General features: G+C 41.6%; 1 protein-coding gene across 3 annotated transcripts; it reads left to right on the top strand.

The window, feature by feature from the left end:
• The first annotated feature begins 50 nt into the window (after nt 1-50).
• On the top strand, nt 51-26,935 carry BROX (BRO1 domain and CAAX motif containing). 3 transcript variants are annotated; one of them, XM_030557456.1, is made up of 13 exons: nt 51-262; nt 5,326-5,465; nt 6,642-6,748; nt 8,726-8,822; nt 10,033-10,128; nt 11,131-11,203; nt 11,632-11,737; nt 12,258-12,347; nt 13,248-13,333; nt 14,529-14,610; nt 19,781-19,931; nt 21,265-21,424; nt 22,558-26,935. In XM_030557456.1, the coding sequence occupies exons 2-13, from the start codon at nt 5,365-5,367 to the stop codon at nt 22,642-22,644; spliced, it is 1,236 nt and encodes a 411-aa protein (XP_030413316.1). In that variant the 5' UTR covers nt 51-262; nt 5,326-5,364; the 3' UTR covers nt 22,645-26,935. The 3 variants fall into 3 exon arrangements, with proteins under 3 accessions (XP_030413316.1, XP_030413317.1, XP_030413318.1); XM_030557457.1 differs by lacking the exon at nt 51-262 and adding an exon at nt 2,141-2,324; XM_030557458.1 differs by lacking the exon at nt 51-262 and adding an exon at nt 2,141-2,353.
• Nucleotides 26,936-27,419: the final 484 nt, after the last annotated feature.

The raw sequence follows: 27,419 nt of genomic DNA, 5'->3' as shown, positions 1-27,419 counted from the left end.
GGGACGCGCCGGGTGCAGTTGCTATCGGAGCAGCCTCGCCCTAGCCCGCGGCTCCAGGAAGACGGCGCAGACACCTTCCGCCTCGGTGCGTGTCATGGGACAGGGGGTCACGGGGTCAGCAGGCAGCTCAGCTCGTCCTGGCCGGGCCTGAAGTTTGGTGCCTGGTTACTGGTAGCAGCGTCCTGCTCCTGGCTGGGGGCTCCCCGCGTTCCTCGAGTGGTGCTGCTCCAGCTCTTCCTGTGCGGGAACTGCCCAGTGCCAGGTGAGCGGTCAGTGCCTTCCCGCAGCGCTCGCCGGGGCAGGCCTGCGCCTTTAGGCAGTAACGAGCCGCCCCAGTGCCGCTCAGAGCAAGGGTTGCGTTGGGGTGGTGTGGGGGGAAGTGTCCTGTGTATCTGAGTAGGGGGCTGTTTGTTGCTATTAGATGGCGGGTTTCCTTGCAGTGGGAAAATCAGTCTCCTCGCTGTCAGCTTCTCCCTTTCCTCCTCCTTTGTTTCCTCGGCTACAGGGGAATGTATTTAATAACCCTCGCTTCACACACTCCCCTTTCCTCTCTAGGGGTCTGTCTGCAGGCTGTGTTTAGTCTCCTCTCTTGAGACAAGTGTGTTTTCCTGCCTGTATTTCGGAGGCCCACCAGACTTTCCCAGAGCTATGTGTATTTTAGTAGTTAAAGGTTTCAAGTAGACGGCCCCATAGGCTGATACAGTTGCCCCACCCCCCAATGATGTCATGAGGCGCAAACTTAAAAAATTTTATTAAAGTAAATATTTGAAATGAAATATCTACAGGTTGAGAGAGAAGGTACTGTACGTCTGGGGTCAGGCTTGGGTTATGGGGAGTTACAGATATCCTTTGCAAGGATGAAAAGATTCATATATATCACATAACCGGCATAGATCCAGTTCGGGGTGCAAGGGTTTTTAAAGTGTCAGTGGATAAGTGGGCTTGGGTACACCACCCATGGAATGAATAAGGAGTCCAAGTCAGTATCGGTGGAGCGGATAAGTACATGGGTGGGGTCCATCCCTTGGTCCGCTAGGAAAGGAAGTGGGTTATTTTCCTGGTCAGCTGTCTCGATTACTCGGTGTGGTATTGGTGGTGTCCTGTGATATGTTCAGTATAAATGTCTCTGGACCACCTGATGGTGTCGGACACCTTTGAGGATTCTTCCCTTAAGTGGGCCCTGAAGGGTGGGACTGACTGGTTGAACCAGTCCAGCCCTGTTTTATGTGCGTCCTATCTGTAGTGCTAGAGAGGGAACGGTTCAGACTAGCTGGTCTGGATGAAGGTGTTGTAATTGTCAAGTCTTGCTTGGAGCTAGTGGAATTGTAATGATAATAGGAGGCCATCTGTGTGGAGGAGGAGCATTCCAGGCGCATACACCTGGTGGGAGTACTAAGCGAGTATAACTATCACCTACACGGGGACTAAAACTCGGAACTTTGTGCTTGGATAGATGTTAAGGATGTGGGTGGATGCAGGATTTCTGAATTTGATGGGGGTTACGTTAATAACATGTAACCTGTTTGAAGGAAGTAGCAGCTTTGGGAACCAATGAGATCTACTCTTTTTTCATTTGGACTGGCTGTGCATTAGCCGTAATGGGAGGCTCAAGTCAGGACTTCAACTTGTCATCAAATCAGTCTCCTAGCAGCATCCTCTGGGGCTCGAGTGGAGGGACCAGTTTGTAACCTCTGCATCGCCTGCAGCATAGAGCTGGCTCCATATGCCACTCGCTGCAGGTGGGGTACCGGAAGAAAGACACAACTTGCCTTTTCAAAGGTGCTGAGATTTTGTGTGTGTGTGAGAGAGAGAGGGGCGGGTTGGCTGCGGGCAGAGTGTGATACACGCTGCCTCGGGAAGGGTGGTTCTGGCTGGATATCTCAGCCAGACACTCGCCACCTCTCTGTGGATCTGCTCATTCAGAGATCTAGAGCCCGAGTGGGGGAGGGGCAACAGTAGCCTCCACGCCACCACCTTCCTTGGGGTGCGGGAGAAGCAGGTCTGCACGCTTAGTGGCCAGAGATTTGGGGAAACCAGTTCTCTAGGACGCTGGCCCGGATCGATGCACCCGGCCATCCGCAGCCAGCGGGCTCTCAATGAGATCGGCTGTCCTCTACCTGTGCCTGCGTGCCAGCGGCCATTTTGCGCACAGACTGGTGTGGGCTCCGTACTGCGCAGGCGCAGGCGATGCGGGCGGAATTAGGGCTGCTCGGAGGGGGAATCTGGGAACAGTGAGGGCGGAAGCGGTCGCGCTGTGAGCTGAGGCTGCTCCGCCAGCGGGCAGGGGGGCGGTTTCCGCATCAGAAGCAGGCTCGTCCGCGGAGGTAAACAGCAGCCCCCGCCCGCCCATAGTGTAAGAGAGCGAGCTGGCGGCTGGGTGGTGCGGACCTGTCCGCTAGTGAGTGAACCTGGCCGGCGGGGCGGGGCGGGGCGGGACTCCGTTGCTGTGAGCTTGGCCTGACGGTCGCGCTGGGTTTCTTGGCCTTTGAGGGCGCTGTGGAGTGCGGCCCTCCTGCCTTGGCTCGCTGGGTGGCCTAAATCCTGCCTCCCACGCTGGGGGGACAGGGCCGGGGGCGCGATGAGAGGGGATCTCCGGGGTCTAGACAAAACTGCACCCCACTGTTATAGCTGTAGCAGGCGGGCCGGCAGCCCCTCGCGTTCCCCAAGCAGCGGGTGATGCACGGGCGGGAGGCGCTCAAACTCTCCCAGAAGCTCTCCACGCTCGTGTGTATGTTATATGCAATACAGCATTAAACGTGATAGTGATGCTACCAGGTGCAGGACAGACTCACCCAGCTTTTGACTGGGCAGATTTACGAGAGCTTTAAAACTGGCCAGGTTACTAGTCTCAGTTTTTTAAATATTCTTGGTCCCCGCATAGCAGAGTAATCTAATACAGGGATTGTACATACTTGTAAAAAGACATAGTTATTTGTAATTGCTCTGAGCACTTTCTTTGGCCAACTGCTTCCTTGTAATGCCCAAACAAGAGATTGCTTTATCCAAAGTTGTTAAAGTGACAGTTTGTTCAGACACTTGACCACCGGGGTTGTCAATGTGCTGGCATTTTGAGGACAGGGTTCAGAACAGGAAAGAGAGCTCTCTAGATATAGTCTGATACCTTCCTCTACTTCAGTGGTCCCCAACGCGGTGCCCGCGGGTGCCGTGGTGCCGGCCGGGGCATTTATGTGCACCCGCCTAGTGCCCAGGAGGAGAGAGAAGCCGTGGTCCCGCGCCTGCCGGGGACAGAGAACTCCAGGGCCCGCAGGCTGTGGGTGCTGTCCCTGGCAGGTAAGGGCTGCAGCTTCTCTCTGGTGTCTCCAGGGCTGCAGACTGCGAGCCCAGTTCTCTGTCCCTGGCAGAGCCGGGGCTGCGGCTTCTCTCCAGCTTTGAAGCCGGAGAGAAGCCGCAGACCCGCACCTGCTGGGGACAGAGAACTCTGGGGCTGAAGGCTGCGGGTGCCGGTGTTCTCTGTCCCCGGCAGGCGCGGGACCCGCCTAGTGCCTAGCAGGGGAGAAAACCCAGGGCCTCACGCCTGCTGGGGACAGAGAACTCCGGGGCTGCAGGTGCCGTCATTCTCTGTCCCTGGCAGGCAGCGGGCCATGGCTTCTCTCTGGCTTCGAAACTGGAGAGAAGCTGCGGCCCTGCGCCTGCCAGGGACAGAGAACTCCGGGTTTGCAGGTTTCGTTCTATGTTAAAGTAAGAATAATAAATATATTTGGACCAGCAGTTCAACAATGTTTTAGTTTTTTTAAATAAATAAAACGAAAACTGTTTGATATTTATTTTGTCAAAACTCCTTAATTTTTCTTACAGGTAGATAAAAAAGAGCAAATTCACATGGTGAAGTGAAAGAGAAATTGCCAAATAATTTAATTAATACCTTTTACATGTAAAATTACCCTTTTAATCTTATCGATTCATATGTTATGTAGTATTAAATATGATTTTTTTATTATTTAATGTACAAATACAAAATAAGCCTTGAAAAATTGTTGTCGCCCTCCCCACTCTTCTGAAAACACGAATGTGCTACTGGCCACAGAAAGGTTAGGGACCACTGCTCTATTTCATCTTATTTTGAATCCTCTAAAATCTTCCCTCTTGCGAATGTTACTAGGTGCATTATGGCTTGGGGGAAAAATACAATGAGGCATTTTCTGTCCACAGAAAGATTCTCCTCTCTTCCACACACCAGGAAAAAGTTGACTAATTATTTAGGCCAACAATCTATTCTTTTGCCTCTCTCCACCTCTACTCCAGACAGATCTGGAAAAATAAAATAGCCACACACTATGGCTCTAAACGGTAATTGACTTTAGAACTGTCTGGAGGAAACAAATTCTGATGTCAAGGGGCCTCTGCTGCATATTCTGTACTATTAGACCCCGGAGAGTTCGCTCTGAGGACTGTTAGTATGATTATTATTGTTTGTATTACTGAATTGCTTAGGAGCCCTAGTCATGGACCAGAGCTACTGTGCTAGGGACTGTAGACATAGAAAAATGTAAAGAAGGTCTCTCGTGTAGTCCGGATCCTCTCCATAAAAGAGCTTTGTAAATCAGTGATGTACCCTACCCAGAAGTCCGGACACTCTTCAGAAGAATCTCTTCTGCTGATGCTATAGGAAGGCAGTCTTCCAGTCTCCAAATGTAGGTTTAAATAGCAGGCATTGGAATAATCAAGTATGGATATTAAAAAGGCATGGATAATTGTGCCACAGGCCACATCAGACAAACTATTACCTTATCAGATATAAGTGAAAAAAAGGCACTTTTTACTACTGGTGTCTCCTGAAAGAATTTTGCTGTATGGAAACACCAATCAGATTGGAAACTGCCTTGTTTGTGGTTGAGCATCCAGCCTTCTGTTAAAGGGAAAGTCATTGTGAAGAGTGGAAGATTTCTTGTTGCTGAGGAAGCATGAGAGGAAAGGCAAGTAAAACTTTATGGCCTACCAGCTTAAACAGTTTCTCTTGTACTGTAGTAAGGGCTTGCTGTTGTGGGCCTTCCTGTGCAATCTCCCATTTCTTCAGTGTGAGCTAAACCTGTAAAGGAGCTGTAGAATAGTGCCCTACAGTGGTGAGTTCAGAGTTTAAAAAAGTGTGTAAATACACATCAATATATCTGTAACAGGTCTAGGATCTCCAGCAAGTCTCCCCTGCCCTCAGCTCCTTAAAATTACTTATAGAGCTTTGCAAATTCATTTCATAAAAGAAAAATGTGTCTCACATGCACTTCATAGACCCAAATGGCGCATCAAATGCACTAGAGAAAGAGGAGCACCCCAGTTACCCTCATGTAACTGTTTTCCTCCAATCTTTAGGTTTCCAATAAATAGAATCGCAAACAGTACTTGAGAGAAATGACCCACTGGTTTCATCGCAACCCTTTAAAGGCTACAGCTCCTGTCACATTCAATTTCTATGGGGTAGCCAGCAGTCCTGCTGCAACAAAGATTTGCAAGTAAGTGTGTTTCAAACTAACACTAACTTCTTTTCCAGTGTTCAGGGTGTACCATGGACATCTTTTTAGTATTGTTTGAAGAGACTAGAGATTTGTAGGCTGCGAGACAATGAAGCTGGAGGCATTCTCAGCGTCCAGTTCTAGAGAATGATTAATGTAATCTTACAAATCTGATGCTACATAGCAAAACCTATTGTAACAAAACATAGGCTAGAAGGACTAGACGTTCTGTCACTTTTTTGCTCTGTATGTGTATCCTATTGCAGAAGGATTAGTGTAAGTAATGTACATAAATTAATATACCAAAAGTGTTCTATTGTAGAGATGAGTGGCTCTGAAAAAGCATTTAAGTCAATCTTATAAATACTGAAACATGATTACAATTCCATCTATTCACGTAGTGTAAAATCCAAATGCTGATATTGCCCCTGCCATGTTAACTTCTCTGGAAAGGATGAACAGCAGTTCCTATGCATTCTAGTATACAAACACATGGCTTCATGTACAAAAGCATGAGAATCAATTACACAGTGTGTGCATATATTTTTGATTAAGAGACTTTGAGTCAGGGCTCCTGGGTTTTATCCTTCTGTCACACTCTTGCTGTGTGGCCTTGGGAAGTTACTTACCTTCTTTGCCTCTGTTTATGGATCTGAAATGAGTATAACACTGTTCTATTTCATGTGTATTGTGAGGCTTAATTCACGTCAGTGATGTAATTTGAGATCATTGCATAACACAGTTATAAAGAGGTACTATTGGAACACGCTATTATAGATTTTCTTCTAATTATAATGTTTTCTAGTAGACTACTGATACAGTGATCTACCTCTGAAGTTTTGGGTGGATAACAAATATTTGTTAGTTGGGTTAAAATTTGGATTAAAAAGCAGTTAAAATTGTTCATTTACTGAAATTGATAACTACTACATATATGTCCAAAACGAGTCATACTTTAAACTGAAAATACATATGCTGAAGTGAACATTGAGTCCTATAAGAGATTAAAATGCTTATTTGATCCCTCCCTGAGAAGTGTGTTTGTTTGTCTTTTTTCCAGTGGCTATCTCAGATATTAAATTGATACTGCACCTAGCTAGAAGGATAAGAAACAGTGTGGAGGTGTATTAAAAGGATCATCTTTTTGTATAACTTTTTTTTTTTCTTTAAACACAGTGACTTAAGATCATCCAGGGTACGACTCTTGGAGCTCTTTACTGATTTGAGTTGTAATCCAGAAATGATGAAGAATGCAACTGATTTGTACTTTTCACTCTTGCAAGGTAAGAAGTTTGCAAGCTGCAAACAAAATATTTTGTATAATAATCTTAGGTTTAATGAAACTCATAATCATTTGTTATACCAATTTATGTAGGGGCACTATCTGGTCACCAGGAAAAACGGTGTGTCCTGTTCCTGTCACCCATTATAGCCTTAAAAGCCTCAGTCAGCATCCTGGCAATACTAGGAGCATGGACAGTCCTTTACTCTCTGCCTTTTAACCAAGTGTTCCAGGTTAGGGGTATCAGCCACCTTCTGCTTTCTGAGGAGGAGAGAAGTTGATTTTCCTTGTCTCTGAGAATAGACTGCATTACTCCTAAAAACAGGTCTATGACTTCTCTCAGAATGGAGAGGATACCAAATCAAAAGTGTAAAATAATCTCAGGTCTAACATTAGGTAGTAGTTTAGCTAAATAAAGCAGTCTTGCAACTACAGTTATCCAGGTGCTGATATGGCCTTCATCACTTTGGTATCTTAGTTTTCAGTAGATATTCACTTACATTTTATGGCTCAGATGTCTGTCATGCTTCCTCAGGATCTTTCTCGCCCCTCAGCATGCCAAGTTCTTAGTGACCCACTCTGACTCAGCATTTTCCCTGTGTGTCCAAATTGCTCTACAGGCCAGTCAAGTAACATCCTTGAATTCTGTGCAATGGGCAGAGCTGAGCTTAAATTAAACATGTTAGTTACGGATTTCTAGGCTATATTGGCCTCCGGACAATTACCCTTTTTTTGCAGCTGTCTTCATTTGAAATCTTCCCCCCTTCCAGCTCTACTGTACCTTATAAGTTTATTCCATATTATATGAACCTCTGCTTCCTTGTCCACCTCCATTCAGCTCTTTCCTACATTGATTTGAAACAGTTTTGAAATTACATATATAATAGCTTGCCTTTTCCACAAACAATGATTTGCTGTCTGTCCTGATGGTTCATTAGTATGCTTATAGCCTTCTGTGTCCCAGCCTGACATGTGAATCTTTCAAATCAAGTTAACTTTGGCTTAAATGACGATTGCTTATTCTATCAGCATTATTCCCCCCCCCCCCCCCCCCCGTATGTTTAATCCTCGTTTTTAAAAGATATAATAATCTATAGTAAATATTCCTCTGTGTCACACAAGGGTCTTGAAACTGCAGATGAATCAGGTTCCCCAGATAGAGGAGAGGGTACTGTCCGAGCTGCTGCAGAGAAGACAGATGGAGGAGGAGGGTGCCTTCAATAAAAAGGAATCCATACCCAGTCACTGGGGCTTGTATTCACAGTTAGTTTGAGTTAGTTCACTTGGTTTATTCCACTCAAGTTAGCCTACCCTGAGTGAGCGTGAAAACAACACTCAAGATACCTAGAGTGATCGGATTAGCATCTGAGGTGTTGCTTCCCCGTTACATTACTAATGTGAACAAGTGTTGGCGGTACTGAAGCTTTAACCTCTCCCCTGACAGACCAACTAACTCAAGCTTAAAGCACTGCCTAAGAGATTTGTGTGTGGACAAGAATCAGGTTGGGGCAAAATTCAAATTATAAATTGAGCTGACACTGCAGTGAAGATGAGGCCTAAAACCTTTTCTGTGTCAAATTTTTCAAATATTTCCTACTAGTATTAGGAACCCTACTGTAGCTGATGACTCTTTCAAGCATCATGTTGATTAGACCTTTCCTGAGTATAGTTAGATGACAAGGTGTTTAAACTACCAACAGTCCATTTACACCAGGAGCTGGGTCTGAATCATGCTACAGTGAAATCTTCAGCAGAGGCTCACAGGGCTGAGGCAATAGCTTGTCTGAGCAGGGAGTGTCTATTAAGACCAGTTGCTCTTGTCTGTTTTAAATCTTGTTCTCTGAACATTCTGAAGAATAAAAGTCCGAGAGACTCTTTTTGCTGTTCCACCTGCCTACATCTCTACTTGCATCTTTATATTGCTGCCTTCTAATGTTTAAATTGCCTGTTGGTGTGGCTTTTTTTTTTATTTGGACAGGCTTTATAGTCTCACTGGATAACTCTTCCCAAGACTGCAAGTTGCGATATATTCAGAATTTTAAGTGGACAGACACATTACAAGGACAAGTTCCAAGGTATATGTTCTATGGAGTCTGCAATGTCTGTGGCCAGGTTCTTTAGATTATAGTATAGATATGCCACTACAGTAAATGTTGCACAATGCTGATCAATAAGTAGTTTCCAAGAGGCTGATTACATTAGTGTTTTAATAGTTGCCTTGCTCTTCTGCTTTATATCTATTACAGTGTTGTTCTGGAGATGCCAAAGTGCCTCTCTTTCATTTATTTGAGGTTAAGACACTACTTAACCAAACAGTCTGTCGGGGCTTTCTGCAACCTCTATTTACAACCGAAAACAGACTGACTATTACAGTGCAAAATGAGAAATAACCATACACAATTAATAGTATAAAATAAGAATTAGAATGTATATAATTGTTGTTGTTTCTGGCGCTGGAAATCTGAAACTAAGTCTTACCTTTATACTTTCTGGTGATATCCTCCCTCCCCTATCGTGTCTCACCTGAAATATAGACAAACTGTTCTGGTCAGGGTCTCTCTCTCTCCCTCTCTTCTGAAGCATATAGCACTCTTTTGGGTACTGTAGATAAGCTGTAAACAGAAATTTTAATAGGAAGATGTTTTTTCTATGTTTTCTGATTGCCGCGTCCTTAAACCAAGCTGAATAAGTTACCCTTTAAGTGGATGAACTTATCATAAGAGCATTTTAACATCTATGCAACTTTCTGTTCTTACATTCTATTCTCTTATTTGTAGTTAGTAACTGCATGCTGTAGAAAGCACTTCAAAACAGCTGCCAAGTTAACAGGTCTAAGGCTACATCTTTTTGTTTGTTTAAACTAGTTATCGCAGACCTAGGTTTTCCACAAAACAAGCATTTTAAAAATAAATGAAAGAGAAATGTTAACCTCACTGAAAGCTCAATAAAGTATGTCACCCTGTTAACATAAAAATTCTGCTAAACTCTCTTTCCCAACCCCAAATATGTGCCTTTCACATGGATTTTTTCTGAACACCCTGTGGGATTTGTTTACCTGACTTCTTGGGGGATAAGCAAAAGATTAAATCATTGTTAGAAAATCCAAGAAACAGAAAAGCTATAAATTGGAAGTTTCTGACATTTTAAATGAAAACCAAACCTACTTTATGCAGGTAGCTGCAGTTTATGTTGCTGAAGTACAAATTAAAGAACTTGTCTAAACAAATTGGAAAGTACGAAATTGCTTGTTTTGCTTTTTTTTTTAATGTATTTGTTTATTTTTAGTGCCCAGCAGGATGCTGTGTTCGAACTGGTTTCCATGGGATTTAACGTGGCTCTCTGGTACACAAAATATGCATCGAGACTGGCTGGGAAAGAAGAGTAAGTGTTTTTTCCTCCTTTAGCAACTCTGTTGCAATAATGTCCCAACAAAAAGGAAATCCTCAGTTAAAGTAGACTTCGTTCACATGCTTTAACATTTAGATGCACTCTGGCTCCTTGCCTTCCCAAGAAACTTCCTTGCACTTGAAACATGTAACCAGCCACAATGCACACACCAAATTTCTCTACATCACACTCAGATGCGCAATTTAAACTTCAGCCATACCTAGATCTAATATATTTTTATAAACCTATTCTCCACTGAAATCTGGAATATTTTATTTCTGCATGGAAAAGTGTCACATTGGAATGAAGGCTAGTTTCCCCCATGCTCGCGTAGCTCCTCCAACACCTCAATGAACAGAAATAACTGGCAGAACTTGAGAATTTGTTGGCTTTTCTTTACAGAAGTAAAATAAGTTATGACAAACAAAGGAAATAACTTTTTGCAACCGAAGATTGAAAAGTAGCCTCACTGACACATTCTCTAAATGAATGTGTGTGGGAAGTTTCTAGTCACTGTGGGTGTTCACTTGGAGAAGCCTGAAAAATGTTAATGTAAAGGGAAATCTTAGTGTTTTCTACGCAAACTATTAAATATTGGACTGAAAATTATAGAAAATTCTGTTCTACAATGAGCATGTTTAATGACTGGATTTAGTTTTGAAAATTAAGTGTGAAATAGAGGGATTGTAATCTTGGTTTAAATTCACATATAAACACAGCCACTACAGTGTCCTTATAAGTAGCATTGTGCTGAGGAAAAAGTACAGCCAAGCAATGCTGATAAAGGTCAGGCAATAAAACTAAGAATAGTGAACAAGTAGAACTACTCTACAAGAGTAATGTATGGACAAAATCCCAGGTCTTTGGGATTTTAGATATAAGGCGATTAACCAATGTATGAGTAGTCAGTTTTGTAACATTATGAGCTGGTAAATAACTCAGCTGTGTAATATTAACTTGAATGCAGAATTACATATTTCATTAACAACCTTTCAGTATAACAGAAGATGAAGCAAAAGATGTTCACAGAAGCTTGAAGATAGCAGCTGGGATTTTTAAACATTTGAAGGTAGAAAACGTACCTTTTATTCCTGTTTCTTAAGTTGTAAGTTTCTCTGTACAGAGACTTTGTCTACTCCTTGTCCTGTACAACACTCAGTGAATTGTCAGTGCATTACAAAAGACTTTTAAGAGCCTTTTTTGGTTCATGTGCAGAGGATTTTTACAGTGATAGTGGAGCTTTTGAATGCTGCAGAAAATAACATACCATCAATGAGTCACGCTACTAGTCAGTTGCTATGGCTGACTGTTAGTCAAAGTAGAAAGGCAAGGGCAATGGTGTATTATAGGGACATGGCCGGTGATCACCTTGACTCCTTCACTTGTAGTTTATACCCATTTAGTAATAGAAAATGTATCTGGAAAAAACACGGACATTTAGTAGTAGTGTCTTAGATTTGAACTAACCTTGAAACTGACTGTCTCTCTACCACTTAGGACAGCCATATCCCCAAACTGATTACACCTGTAGAAAAGGGGAGGGATTTAGAGACTCGACTTATAGACTCCTACATCATCCAGTGCCAAGCTGAAGCTCAAGAAGGTAAAAAAATAATGGGGGTATTTATCTGTGGATTTCTTTTGTGGTTCATAATGCCTTCTGGATAGTGACAGCCAGCGTTCTCCCAAAGTACTGTGGTTTGGGGTTGATTGTGTAGCCAGAATCAAACTCTTCACTTTTGTTAAACAAATGGCAATAAAACCTTACAAATATTTGTTGATCAATTTTAGAGAAGTTCTCTAGGAGATTCTTGTTGGCACCCTTGCTTAATACAATATGAAAAGGTCTAATAAACTAAAGGTCCAAATATTTTGAAATAAAAAAATTGAAAACTAATCTCACTGCAGCGTACCACTGCCCATTTTGTCAAGTTTTCTTTTGTAATCATTTCGAGCTATTCTATTCAGACTGTAGTTATGCCTTAATTTTGTCTATAAAGCTTGCGTCAAGTGTCAGAGCACACAGTTATTTCTATGCTAATAGAACTCAAGTATTCAAACTGCTAAATCCCTAAGTAGGTTTGATGAGACTGTCTGCAATTACATTTTATTAATGGTTTTAGTGACAATTGCCCGAGCTATTGAGCTGAAACACAATCCTGGTCTGATAGCTGCTCTAGCCTATGAAACAGCCAATTTCTACCAAAAAGCTGGTAAGTCAAATTACGTCATTTGAGTCCTTAGTGATATAGTTTGCATGTCTTGCAGAAAACCAAACAAACCACTAATATGGAATCAAGAGCAGTAACTCTGCTGCAATTTATTTGTGGACAGCGTTAACAGCATCTCTGTGCTTCCAGTCAGTAATTTGAAATCATGTTCTAACGGACAGTCATCAAGTGCCAATTCTCAATATAACAGATTTATAGTGGGTGAGTCTAGAGGCAGTGTCCTACTAGCTCTGTGGGTGATTTTGTTCTGGTTCTGTTCTTCAGCTCGCTAGGATAATAAGTTAGTAGACAAGGGGGTGGATGAAGTTTAAAGAATTGTCTTGAGTTGTTCAACAGCAGCTCCTCAGGGCAGGGCTGGTATTTCCTAGGAAAAACTAGTTTCTGATAAGGCACTGGTAAATAGTGGTTTAAATTGGAAAAAATAAAATTATTATTAGAATATACTAATGAAAGTGACTAAAAAATATTTAGAAGTTTTTTATAATAGTTTTGCAGTAATATGATCTGTTTAATTTTAATTAAAGGAAATAGAGAAAAGCTTCAACCTAAAGCTGTATTCTTTTGCCTTGGCTACCTCAAACAGAAACTGAAACTTTTGTATGTGGGAATTCCTAGTCTTTGTTTAGCAACGAAATTATGTTTGTTTAGCAAACGAAAGGGAATTCCCAGATTGTTTTTAAAAATTGGGGTTTTTAATTGTTTTTGAACTTGATACTTTCATGCAGCGTAAGTCTCCTTGCAGCTGCAGGTATAATTGGTGCACTTCATTGAGGTTATAGCTATTTCATACTTATGATCGATAGATACACTTAACAAGACCACAGTGCTGCTTGGAATGTTTTTTTTAATGATTTAGAAAAAAAATTGTTTATGTAATTCTAGATCAAATGCTATCCAGTTTGGATCCAGCGTACACTATTAAATGGAGAAAGTATTTACAATTGAAGGCATGTTTCTATATGGCATATGTGAGTACTCTGTAACCAATCTGGGTTTCTAAAGGTTATCTAGGAGTTAGATGGGGAGTGGGAGTCAATTATCATTTGTCCTTGTCACCACATCATAAAATGAGAGATTGCAATCCCTGTAGTACTTAAAAATACGCTGTTCTAGAATAAGATGCAATTTGTGTCCTGTAGAATTTAGTGTAGTTAGTTACCTCCACAAGTGGGGCAGGTCAGTTTGAGCATTTAATACTTGTGCTGTATTCTCTGCACTGATTCCCAGTCTGCTTCCAGGTGTAATTGAGTTCATCACATCTCTGAATTTATGGATGAGATAGGACCTGATAATATCAGTTGTCACCCTCAAGCCTTCTTGTAGGATGTGTGTTCTGCTAGAGCCTGGTTGATCTGGCATAACATTCTCCATCAAGGATCAGCAGCTCTGTAATTAGTCAGACTATATTTTGGTTTTAAAAAGAAAAATACTTTGACTTTCTCTTAGTTTGGGTCTGTAGCCAGAGGCTGTTTATCTTGTGAATGGGTGAGAAAATTAAGGCTGGGCTGGGTTTGATTTGTGCTATTTGTTAAGACCATCTGTGTGTAATTCTTGTAATATGGACAATGATGGAATAAGGTAATGCTGTCGGATTTGGTTTCACAGTACAGCAGGAACTATATATGTTGCATCTTGAGAATATTTATATTGGGCCTAATTTAAATGGAGTGGGCTTTTACAAATGAAAGGGAGCATTTGATACTGCACAACAGTAGGACCACTATTTGAGCATAAGAGCCCAAAATAGTCTTATGAAAGCGAGAAAATGGGACTGTGGTGAAGTCCCACTTAGACCTTGCCATAACAATTCAGAAAAGCTGGAATGTTTGTTGACTTTCTGAATTGAGTGAAGTTTTTTCATATATTTAAAAACCCTAAACACTCATGGTACCTGATTCTCGCCATGAAAACAACTGGGTTTCTTCCTGCTGAAGGGACTTGTGCTTAGGCACCAGTAAGTGCTGCTTCATATTACTTCCCTGGACCCCCCTGCTGGTTGACTGTGCAACTGACAGCAGCCTCAGAGAGATGCAGATCCTACCATTTTGGCTTGTGTTCAGCTGTACATAATCCCCATCCAGTGAGAAGGAAATATAGCAGAACTGATATGTTGACAGGAAATGTGCGATTGATGCCTGCACCTATATCGTTCTCTCTCACCAGTCATACTGCTACCATGGTCAAACTCTGCTGGCCAGCGATAAATGTGGAGAAGCAATCAGATCTCTGCAGGAATCAGAAAAATGTAAGTATGGTTGCCACATTCTCAAATCCCTCATGGAACATCTGCTGTTGTACTATTTAGAGGATTTTTAAAAATCTTTAGTTTTCATACTTCAGAGTAGCTCACAAAATATCCAGATATTTGTGTTAAAGCCAAATAAACACATTATCAAGGTTGTATCTGAGTAGGCAATCAATGCATACTAGCTGTCTAAAATCACTGAAGACCTTTAGAGTCCTTTGTGTGTCCAGAATCCACAAATGTGTGATACAAAGAAAATATACAACAAGGAGACCAATGTCCACTTAATTTGCTACACCCCTATTTTGGGAGGAGGATATAAACCCTGTATTAAGTCATGTTCCTGATGGATTGGCTGCGCATCATACGAAAGCAGAATTAGGCACGTTCTTACTAAACTTGTAGGCGTTACAAGTGCAGGGCTGCTAGATGTTGCTTAGTGAGGCTGAAGACAGTTTGTTTTCCAAATTCTAAAACTCTTCCATTTCCAACTGCTATGGTCCGGTGATAGAACGAATGGGTCTACTTAATATTACATGAGTTACTTGCATGGATAAAGGATAAAGTAGAGATATGAATACCCATTTTGAAAAGTACAGTAATTGGATATTAGTGAGTTCAAGAGCAGTTTAAATGTATTTCTTTGCACTTGTTTGGTCTTACTTTTAATGTTGTCTTCTGTGAACCAGTGGCTCTCTTCTTGTTGGTATAGTACACTTGTATTAGAATTTCTGACTCAAAACTCTGGGTGTAGAAAACTTTCTTTAGTTCAGTCTTACCTAATATTACAGGTTCTGCACCCTCATTTTGGCCTGGGGAGATTGAGTGTGCAAGGTGGTATTGAATGTCTTAATAAGATGCAGTTAAAGACTGGAGTTCTTGTGAGAGGGAGTTCTGTCAGTTTGGGGAAGGAGAGGGATCTGCAGGAAGACTCCATCAGAGGATCCAGAGAGTAAAGTGATCTTTAGAGGACCAGGATCACAGAGGACTGTGGAATGAACTGTCCATGCTAGCCAGGTAAAAAGGCCTGGATGGAGCAACCTGCATTGGGGGGCAGAAGCCTTAAGAGGGAAGAGATTTGAGGAAATGCCAGTCAGCAGGACCTGGGTTTGAAACAAACTATGAGCCCATTAAAGGTCTGAAGAACTTTGGTGTTGGGAAGACTTGTTTTTAAGTTGACATTTGTACTTTGATCTTTTAATAAACCTGACCCCAAAAAGGGATGTTGTTTGACTTGCATGACAGTCTGGGTGCAGTTATTGGAAAGCCCAAGAAAGGGAAACAGAGGCAGTATTCAACTCCCTTGTTACATCTGGTAATGCAATATTCTGTTTTCTTATAATGTCCTTTATCCCATTAGCCTAAAAATACCAGATAAATTGAAGCTTTTGGCAGGCTGTAAAAAAGTGTGTCTTTAACCATCAGGAGCTCTTTAATTATCTGAAAATCATAAGGGAATCCCACAAAAGGTGAACGCATGGATTAATTGCTAAGGAAGAGTAACAAAAGAATAGCACAAGCATGTAGGGATAAAATCAGAAAGGCGAAAGAACAAAATGAGTTACACCTAGCAAGGAACATAAAAGGCATTAAGAAGAGGTTCTTTAAATATATTAGGAGCAAGAGAAAGATGAAGGAAAGTACAGTAACTCCTCACTTAACGTTGTAGTTATGTTCCTGAAAAATGCGACTTTAAGTGAAACAATGTTAAGCAAATTCAATTTCCCATAAGAATTAATGTAAATGGGGGGGTTAGGGTCCAGGGAATTTTTTTTGCCAGACAAAAGGCATATACATTTTAAACAAGCAATTTAATACTCCACTGGGGGGAGTAGTGTGCATGTGCTGTGTGTTTACAAACATACTGTACGTGCTGTGTGTTTACAAACGTACTGTATGTACAGTACAATACTATAGTTACGAGGTGCCCCTGCCTTACCCTTCACAGGCACAGCCCACTGGTACTGGAGATGAGGCAGGCAAGGAGGCTAAAGGTGGTGTAGGCTAGGAGAAGCACATTGCGCAGCAGCAGCAGGTTCCCCTACTCTGCAAGCACCAGGGAAGGGTGGGGAGGCTCAACCCTCAGCCAGCCCACTCCCTCCTTCCCCCAAACCCCCATTCTTGACCTGCCTCTTCTCCCCCTCAACCTCCTCCCCCTTTACTTCCCACGCTGCGTCCTCGCTCCTCCCCGCTCCCTTCTAAACACTGCAAACCACCTGATTGGCTCTGGCAGGAGGGAGGAGGAGCCTGCACTCAGAGTCCTCACTCCTCCCTCTTGCCCAGGGCAATGAGCTGGCTTGCATCATTTAGAAGGGAGGGGAGGCAGGAGCAAGGAGGCAGCATGGAAAATAAAGGAGGAGGGAGGTGGGGAGAAGAGGCAGGTCAAGTTTGGGGATTTGGGAGGAGGGGGGAGTGGGCTGGCTGAGGGTTGACCCCCCCCCCCGCCCTCTCCCTGGTGCTTGCAGAGTAGGGGAAGCTGCTGCTGCTGCTCCTCCCTCCTGCCCCCGAAATGCTGCAAGCCAACTGATTGCTGCTGGGGGGAAGGGGGAAGGCGCTGATCCACGGGGTCTGCCAGGGAGCAGGAGGTGCTTGGGAGCGTAGGTAGGCTGCCAGCTGTGGAGAAAGCAGGCAGCCAAACAACGTAAGAGTGAAGCATTGCACAACTTTAAATGAGCATGTTTGCTAATTGATCAACAACGTAACAATGAAACAACGTTAACTGGGATGACTTAAAGTGAGGAGTTACTGTATAGGTCCTCTACTTGGTGGGGGGGAAAAAAGCCAATAAGTGATGACATCAAGAAGGTTGAGGTGTTTAATGCCTATTTTGCTTTAGTCTTCCATAAAAAGGTTAATGGTGACCTGATCCTCACACAGTTAATATTAAGAACAAGGGAGAGGGAACTCAGAGCAAAATGGGGAAGAAAAAGTTAAAGAATATTTAGATAGGTTGAGAACCACTGATCTAACTTATTTGCCATTGTGGGCTGCATCCAGTACTACCTGTATGGGCTGCAACTGTGTGCTGATTGGGCTGCAAGCAGCCCATGGGCCACAGGTTGAGAACCACTGAGTTAGATGTATTCAAGCTGTCAGGGCCTGATAAAATTCATCTTAGAGTCATTAAAGAACTGGCTGAAGCAATCTCAGAATGGACAACAGTTGAGGTCCCAGAGGACTGGAGAAGGGCACACATGATACCTATCTTTAAAAAGGAACAAAGAGGATCCAGGGAATTATAGACCAGTCAGCCTAACTTGGATATCTGGAAAGATACTGGAACAAATTATTAAGCAATCAGTTTGTAAGCACCTGAAGGGTAATAAGATTATAAGAAATATCCAGCATAGATTTGTAAAGAACAAATCATTTCAAGCCAACCTAATTTTCTTCTTTGGCAGGCTTACTGGCTTAGCAGATAGGGGAGGCAGTAACGTGATATATCTTGATTTTTTTTAGTAAGACTTCTGACACAGTCCCACATGACAATCTCATAAGGAAAGTAGGGAAATGTGGTCTAGATGACATTACTATGAGGAGGGCACACAGCTGGCTGAAAGACCGTACTCAAAAGTGTATTTATCAATGGTTTGCTGGGAGGCTGTATCTAGGGGGGTCCTGCAGGGGCGAGGCCTGGATTTAGTACTATTTAATATTTTCATTAATGACTTGGACAATAGAGAGGAGAATCCACATATAAAATTTGAAGATGACATCAAACTGGGAGGAGGAGTTAGAATTTTGGAGGACGGAATTAGAATTCGAAATGACCTTGACAAAGTAAAGAATTGGTCTGAAATCAACACGATGAAATTTAACTAAGACAATTGCAAAGTACTTCACTTACGAAGGAAATGCACAGTTACACCACAGGAGGTAACTGGTACTGTTGAAAAGGGTCATTTGGGAGGGGTGGCATAGTGGATCACAAATTGAATATGACTCCTCAGTGTAATGCAGTTGTGAAAAAGGCTAATATCATTCTTGGGTGAATTAATGGGGGGGTGTCTTTTGTAAGACACAGGAGGTAATTATCCTGCTCTACTCAGCACTGGTGCAGCCTCAGCTGGAGTACTGTATCCAGTTCTGGGCACCACACTTAAGGAAAGATGGGAAAAAATTGGAGAGACTCTAGAGGAAAGCAACAAAAATGCTAAAAGGTTTAGGAAGGGTTAAACTGGTTTAGTCTTCAGAAAGGAAGACTGAGGGCGGGGGGGACCTGATAATGGTCTTCAAATATGTTGACCATTATAAAGAGGACTGTGAGCAATTGTTCTCCATGTCCACAGAAACTAGGACGAGAATTGTAATAGGCTTAATTTGTATCAAGAGAGACTTAGGTTAGATGTTAGGAAAAAAATTCTAACTATAAGGGTAGTTCAGCTCTGAAATAGCTTCCAAGGGAGGTTGTGGTATCCCCATCACTGGATGTTTTTAACAACAGGTTGGACAAGTACCTTGCAGGGATGGTCTAGGTTTACTAAGTCCTTCCACGGCGTAGGGGGCTGGATTTGATGACTTCCCAAGGTCCCTTCCAGCACTACATTTCTGTGATTCTATGAACTTAAATATTTGTATCAAGGGACTAATGGTAATATTATAAAAAATTGAGTTAATACTCAGTCATATGAATGAAGGCATTATCTAAGCTCCCATGACTGGAAAGAGCAATTATTTCACTTTGGATTAGCTTTAATAAAGTAAGTCTTGCATTTCTAGAGAGCACTTTCTTCCCCTCTGACAGGCTAAGCAGACAAGAGTCATAGAAAAGCATCCTTCTTGGCATTTTCCCTTGGTCCCTCAGGGCACAGCTGTACATTTCAGGCTTCTTTAATGTGCTTGACTTATTCTCATACCAGACACCCACAGTGGTGTTCCCCTTAGTGTCCCTGAATTCTTTCAGGACTGTGTTCAGTGGCTATGTAGTTCCAGTTCTTGTTTTACAGTCCCACTTCTACTTGTCTCTGCAAATAAGAATTCTTCTCTGTTCTACCTTTTTACTGACTATACTGATGTTTTGGCTATGGTTGGAAGAGTCACCCTGAAACCAGCTGCGTCTGCTTTATCTAATCAGAATCCTGGAGGGATTACTGCATCTGTTACAATTGAAGTAAGAGATAAGTGCAGTTTTATGCCAATTCTAACTTTTTCACATTGGTTTCTTGTGAAGTTTTTGTCAAGGCTGAAGCATTATGCAAAGAATATGGTGAAACCAAAGGACCTGGGACTACTGCCAAACCCTCTGGCCACCTCTTCTTTAGGAAACTGGGAAGTCTGGTTAAGAATACCCTAGAAAAATGCCAGAGAGAAAATGGATTCATGTAAGTATATATTCCCTACGTGGTACGCTACTCTACACAGATTTAAAAAAAAAAAAAAAAAAAAATCCTTCATTTATTACTACTTTTAAGGTTAGATTGTAAACTTTTACAAAGAACATTTTTTCCCTTTATAATTTGCTTCAGTGTGTTAAATAAATTGGAAGAGTGTCTACTTTCTTCATGTATCTGTAATATAAGTAAACTTTGAATCTTGTCTTTGCTTGTGACTTTCTTAAACTTTGCCATTGTTTTTGTAGGACCTACATAAAAACCTATATTTGTACTTCCTTTGCTGGCTTTTCTAAAGTTAATCAGTAATATTGCCTGAGCTCTGTGGCCTTGTTAATTGCCAAGTGTCCCAAGTAACTATGGTAAATAGGTCATTCAGTTAACTGATTTAGAAACTTACTCTTGAAGGGAAATCAACTTTGAATCTAGTGAGTTCAGAATAATTACAAGAACTACACCAGCCCCTGAATCCCCTTGCCAATCATAGAACACAAGTGCTGTCAAATAACACGGTAAACTAAAAATAGAGAGGTTTTTTTTTGCTTCTTCAGTTACATGGATTGTATTTCTGACTTGTAACAGTAGTATATAAAAAGATTCATAGACGTCTGATGGCATGTCCCTTTTAAAAAAACAACAAAACCCAAATTCACATGCTCAGGGCCTGTTCCCTGAGATGTTGTTAATGCTATACTGATGACAGAGAAATAGTCACAGAACTCTGCTCAAGCATAAACACGATATGTGTTGAGCATAAGGTAAGTGGCAGTTTTTATTGCGTGGTGTGACTTCGCAAAAGATGTATATAAAAAAATACTGTTTCAGGTTCTGTGATCTAGCAGGGCTCTCTGGTGGTTGCAGTGTTGCCAGCATCAGTGCATGCTGATATGCCAAGCATCTGACTTCAGGGAGACTGAGGAAAATTGTTGCATCTGCCTCTTCACTTTTCTCCTAAAGCGTTGCTAACCCTAATCTGGATTTTTATTTTAAGTATATGTAAATTGAAACAACAGCATTTATCTCTGCTTCTGCCAAAACAAAGGGGAGAAAACCAATCTGTTATCAGATGGAAATGACTAAGGTAGCCAATGGGGAGGAGGAAGCACAAATAGGAAATAGTCTGTTCTTGTGAACCATCACGGAAACCTGCTGCCCTGAACACCTTTTCGTAATACCAGCATTAAGACCCTTAAATAAGGGACTACTTCAGCAGTAATAGTGTGGTGCCTTTGGGAGTGGCCAGATTACTCCCAAAAGTGAAGACAAATAAACTAACTGCAAATATTTGTTTACAATGTATTTAAAATATTAAATTCTGTCTTAGTTATTTTCAGAAAGTGCCACCTGAGGCTCCTCAGCTGGAGCTGAAGGCGAACTATGGCCTGGTAGAACCCATCGTTTTTGAATTTCCTGCCTTGCATGCACACTGGATGCCTGAAACACTTGCTGCATTTGATCTCACCAAGAGGCCAAAGGATGACAGTGTAAGAATATTTCACTTAATGTTTTTCCTCCTTTCCCTCCCATCGGTTTTATCCCATGCGTAGCAGAGAGTTGGCACTCTGCTTTTCCACTGGTGCCTTCTATCCTGCTCAATAGAACAAACACAGAGGAAGGATGGTCTTGAGGTGTAGGCTCTATGCAGGGGAATTGGGGAAACCTGGGTTCTGTTCCTGGTTCTACTATGTGACTAGGCAAATCACTGAACCTCTCTGTGCCATAGCATCCCCATCTGTAAATCTGGAGGAATGCTGGGACACCTGAGGAGTGTTGAGGTTAAATTCAGTGAAATTGGTGAGGTACTGAGGTACTTTAGACTGTTCCATGGCATTAGCTCCTAATGTAATTAGATAAATACAAATTGTCTACATGGGCACAGAATGTTAAAGCATCTGCTTTTAGTAGCTTGAGGTATTGCTAAAGAACACCATCGGACAGGATGATACCAACTATCTAACATACCCTTCCACCAGTCCTTACTATTTTATCTTTTTATAGCACTCTTCATTTGAGCCTTGCCACACCCTTGTGAGATAGATGGTGGAATTTCCACTTCAAAAAAGGCACACCGTGAGTCAGTCATAGGTCAACAATCCAAGCTCCCAGCCACCTTCTCTCCTCATTGAACAACTTCTGTTAGTCCAGAGCCTAGAAGCTCCATTGTTTCCTAGTTGTCTTTGGCTCATATAATGACATTGACCTTCTTTGTAAAGCACTTTGATGTCTCTGAATGAAAAGTGCAATATAGGAGTTAGGTGGTGGTAGTGTTAGTCTGCCTGTCTGCATTTCTTAAGATAGAATTTAAGGGTCATGTTGTTAAGAATGCAATGGCCTTCAAACTCAATGCAGCTGTACTTCTAAAGTAGGTGCAGTAAATTGGATGAACTTCATTTAGTCCATTCTCTGCTGTCCATTTTAAGCCACCATGAAATACAGCAGATCTAACTTCTTTGTGTTAGAGAAGCGAGAAAGCCCTGAGCTGAGAGAATGGAGAACACTAGCAGACAAGTGTATCTAAACTCTGCATGGCCTCGCTGCTGAAACCTATAATATGTACATTGTGTGGAACCCATGATTCTTTTTATTCATCTTTTTCAAACTCTTTTCTTGTCTGCAGGCTAAGCCAAAACCAGAGGAAGAAGTGAAACCTCTGAAAGAGCCAGATATAAAGCCTCAAAAAGACAGTGGATGCCAGATCTCTTAAACACCATAAGTGCTTTGAATTCCTTCTACAAGTTGTATTTAATGAACTCTGGGGCTTTCATTTCAGATCCCTTTTTCTAATTCTTCTTAATCCTAAAGTTTAATTTACTGATTTATGTTTAGTAGAAGTCTCTTCATTGAGAATGTGGCTGGATTTATAAGTGAAATTATTTATAGCCAGGCTTTTTGTTGTTTTAAATGGGACCTCAGAATGCGCTGAAATGTCCACGTTTATAGAAAGTGTTTTAAGTTTAGGTGGTGGTTCTCAGGTTAGCTTCTATACCGAGAATAGCATACTGAAGTTAGTATTTCCCACCATAGGAAAGGGTAGTAGAGTTAAATATGTGGTTTCTTTCCATGAGGTTTAATTCTTTACATATTACTAATAGTGTGAAGTGCCCAGAACAAACAAGATACAAATGGAAACTTTCCAGAAGCAATCTTTTAGTCATGTTCCTCACAAAGGCTTAAAACCCTGTCTCATTCCCATTCTGTTTCTGATAAATGAAAAAAGGAATTCTCAGCTGGGATTTATCCATGTGGAAATTTCTATAGTGAAGTCACTTCACTATACTTCTTCAGAAGCAGAATTTCTCCATAATCAGAATGCAGTTTATACTCAATTGAAACAACTGGACACTCCATTCTACTTCACTTTAAATCAGGTTTCCCTATACCCAAGTTCATAGTAACCTGCTTCCTCTGTATCTTGTTTATTTTATCCAACTGCTTACTTTGAAGCCTTTTCATCTCAATCTGGGAGTCTGGTGGTGGCATGAGAGTATGAGGCAGCAAGTAAGTGGAAAAGATCTTAAAATGAATATATCATGGTGTCAGACTTCCTGACTTTTTCAGAGTTTAATACTGTGCAGGGTCCAGAATGAGTGAATTGTGGGTACTTAAAATTCAGTGGCTTCATAGAACTCAGATTAATGCATTTGGCTGTAATTAATGTGCTGTATTTTCAATTGAGTAATACCTGCTCTGTCAATGGCTTCATAGAACTAAGACAATGAGTATTGCTGGCGTTTCAGCACAAAGGAGACCCAGCTCTAGATCTCCTTTACCTCAAACATAAATGGCATCTTCTCCCATGCTTCCTTAATTGCTAGCTGAAAAGAGCACCTTGATAAAGAGCAGCTGTGGAAAAAATGACCCCAGGCAAGACTGAGGCTGATTGGAAGAAGGAAGTGCTCTGAAGAACTTATTGTTTAACTTTCCCCACTATTGAGGACTTAGACAAGTTAGGTTGCAGCCTTGGTGTCGTATGGGCATTCAGCAGTAGTGAGTTCAATAGAACTGTGACAGCAGAAACATCTATTTTCATTTGTAACTGGTCAGAAGATTGTCTGGCACACAACTAGTCACAGTGGTGTGTTCGTGTGTGTGCGTTCCTTCCAGGCTTGAGCTTTGCAAGTCATTACACTTAGGAATAAAGCTCTGCACCTTGAAGAAGCATCTGCTGATAATAAGCACAGCAACCCATGTGTTTAGCATCGCGGGTTACAAGGAAAGTATGCTCCAGTGCTCTGCTGTCTCCATTCAGTACAGAGATCAGTTCAATGACTGTCTTGATATTCAAAATCTTCTGTGGGACTGGATGTAGCTTCCTGGCAGACCGGGACTTTCCACAACAGCTGGAACAAAGAAGCTGTTGGCCAATAAGAGGTAATTTATGAAGTTGGGAAATCGAACTTTCACAGAAACTGGACTGGACCAGGCAACTCATTGCTACAAGAGATAGGAATGATTGTGGTGCTAACCACTATGGACAGATCAGATGCAAAACTCATTTCTTCAATTTTCCTTTCTCCTAATCAGTTCTATACATGCATTCCCTATAAACTAATCAAACTATTTCTCTTACAGGTTGTAAAGGACAAGATAAAGTATATTTTTAACTATTTGAGGTATTTAGATGTTTCGGGGGGGGGGGCAGGGCAATAAGTACCTGGATAGATACTTCTCTCTCACAACTTCTCTATATTTTTTTTCTTGTTGCATCCCAAGTTTTGAAGGAAGGTAGCTGAGTATGTTTGGCCAAGTTTTCTCCAAGTGTTGATTTACTGATGTGAAACTTCCAGTCTTCTGAATAATTATAGGGGCCATTTTAGGATCTCCCACACTGGTAGTGGTGAAGGAGTTGAAGGTGGAGAATGGAGGTAGGAAGTAGGACAAATGTGTATTGTTGCCACAAAATCCTGTTCTTTTAAAGTATATTCTATCCTTGCAGTTATGTGGCTTTCATTTTACTAAAGGATAAGAAGCTGTGAGTAGCTCCATGCTCCCAGTCCTAAATTTGCAGTATGTACTCTGTTACTCTTTTATTCTTAATAACCTGTACTGAGGCATTTTTCTACTGACAGACAATTTTATCTCCTCTAATTAAAGTTAAGCTTTAATAAAACACAGTTTTCTCTTAATCCCTGCTGATGACTATTGCACAGATTCGCCTGTTTTTATTGTCTTGCACATGTATGTTCATGCACCTGCATTGGTGCTTTTCACCATGTGTGTGCTGTAGCATATAAATTTCTTCCTAAAATCCAAATCTATATTTTTTTGTAACCATTGACCAGATCTTCCTTCCAAAAGTTTATTTTATTAACTTGCATATTTACTGGAATTTAGACCCTGGCATTGTATTATCGCCTACATTCTGGAACTAAGTGGCTTGTTTGATTTAAATTCACTGTAAATGTTTGCTGACTGTGTACAACTCAAGTGTTAGATAATGGCATTACTAAGCCAGGCTGTAACCTTGTGCTGGTCCCAGGCTGTAGAAGTTTCCAGTGACCACAAGATGATAGCTTTAAAAACTGATTAAAAGAATGAGTCCGTTCTCTTAAACTTTGTTGCTTCTCAAGACTTACTTTTGTTTACTCACTACATACCACAGGCTTTAAAATACGAGTAGTCTTGCTTGTGGGCAAGGAATATTGTTATAGCCATGTCGGTCCTGGGATAATGAGACAAGGTGAGTGAGATAATATCGTTTATTGGACCAACAACCATTGGTGAGAGACAAACCTTTTGAGCTTACACAGAGCTCTTCTTCAGAAATTAAGAGCATCAAGCTAAATACTGTGACATTCGTAGTACCTTTCCCCAGCTTGAAGAGCTCTGTGTACCTTGAAAGCTTGTCTCTCTCTCACCAACGGAAGTTGGTCCAATAAAAGATACTAGCTCGCCCACCTTGGCAAGGAATATAGACATTTTAGTCTGAAAAGAAGTAGAGGATGTTAATCTGTAATGGGTGATTCCCTTTTGAGTTCTTACGAAGCAGGAAGATTTTGTTAAGGTATTTAAATACAGACACTCCATTCTTTGAGTTAATTATTCCATTTGCTTAAGCAATTAGCCTAACTGAGGGGCTTCAATTGGTCTGCACATATAAATATATATAATACATTTCCTTCTGCTAAGATTTCCTTTTAATTTTTTAAAAGATAATGTATTTCATAAGGTGACTTTCTAATATTAACATCAGAATTAGTAGGCCTCTCCTTTCTTACAATGAGGACGTGGTTTTAGTGATGGTCTCCATCTGTGGGTGCAATTTTACATTTACTTACACCCAGGAAAAAAAAAGTTGATGTAAACGTCTGATGTCAGACTTGATACTTGTGCTCGCACTTCTCTGTGGCTGGAAATTTTGCCTCCACTGTGAAGTCAAACACTAGAGTACTAGCTAAACATCAGACTCTTGGTGTTTTTTGTCCTTTTAAAATATTTAACACGAGGGCTCATAGTAGCTTAATAATTAAAGCAAAACATATCCTTTATAGGAAAATAGTTCGAAATGCAATTAATACACTTACGATGTGTGTCTCACTCCATGATCCATGTTACTAGGTTAATATGAAATGTAATCATTTAGCACGTAACACTCTGTACATCCAAAGGACTAAATCAGGTCCTTGAATGTGCATGCTCATCTCTCACGGGCTTCTATTGGAGTCTTGTATGTGCATCCAAGTGCAGGATTTGGTCCGTTTATGTATTTACTATGACTAATTGGCTGATATACCATGACAATGCAATACCTGTGCATAGTCTAAGAAAGAAAGCAGACACTTGTTTATGTACAGTATTGTATAGCCAACTTTGCACTTTAGTAACTCTAATTCATTTTTAGTACTGTACAATGTGCTTGTAAATACTCCTTTATTTTTGTTTCTGTTGTACTGATTGCTGCAGTCTGATACTAGTGAGATTTCATGGGAAAACATTAAAATTTAAACTGTATTGTCCTCTGTATGTATAAAATAAACTGTTAATGCAATTCTTGATATGCTGCTTCATTTTTTAACAGGCATAAATGTACATTGCATGCTTTCAAATTTCACACTTAATTTTTTTTCCTCCACTTCTGGTGCCAGCAGTGGTGAAAGCAGAAAAGTTGTAAGGCTCTAACTTAATATTTGGACTAGGGTGTTAAAGTTCCTGATTAGGCTCTCAGGTTTTTACATAGCACTGATAACCAAGTGTCTCTTAGAAGCAGACAAGGTCCCAGGTTGCCTTTTATTAATCATGGCACTAATGTCCATGACATGGACTGTTCTGGTTCTTTACACCAGAGGTGGGCAAACTACAGCCACCAGGCCACATCCAGCCCCCAGGACCTTCCTGGCCGGGTCCTGCCCTGGGAGGTTCGCCCCCGGCACTTCCCCTGCTGCTCCCCCTCCCCTGCAGCCTCAGCTCGCTCCGCTGCTGACACAATGCTCTAGGTGCCAGGGCTGCGAGCTCTTGCCGGGCAGCACAGCTGCAGCGCCC

This window comes from Gopherus evgoodei, chromosome 3 (genome assembly GCF_007399415.2).
Source record: "Gopherus evgoodei ecotype Sinaloan lineage chromosome 3, rGopEvg1_v1.p, whole genome shotgun sequence".
Taxonomy (NCBI): Eukaryota; Metazoa; Chordata; order Testudines; family Testudinidae; genus Gopherus; species Gopherus evgoodei.
The sequence above is the reverse complement of the archived record's forward strand: the minus strand, read 5'-3'. Positions and strand labels throughout refer to the sequence as shown.

Coding starts and splice junctions, on each gene's coding strand:
- BROX (XM_030557456.1), top strand. CDS start 5,365: ATGACCCACTGGTTTCATCGCAACCCTTTAAAGGCTACAGCTCCTGTC. Junction 10,129..11,130: donor AGACTGGCTGGGAAAGAAGA/GTAAGTGTTTTT, acceptor ACAACCTTTCAG/TATAACAGAAGATGAAGCAA. Junction 11,738..12,257: donor CCAAGCTGAAGCTCAAGAAG/GTAAAAAAATAA, acceptor TAATGGTTTTAG/TGACAATTGCCCGAGCTATT.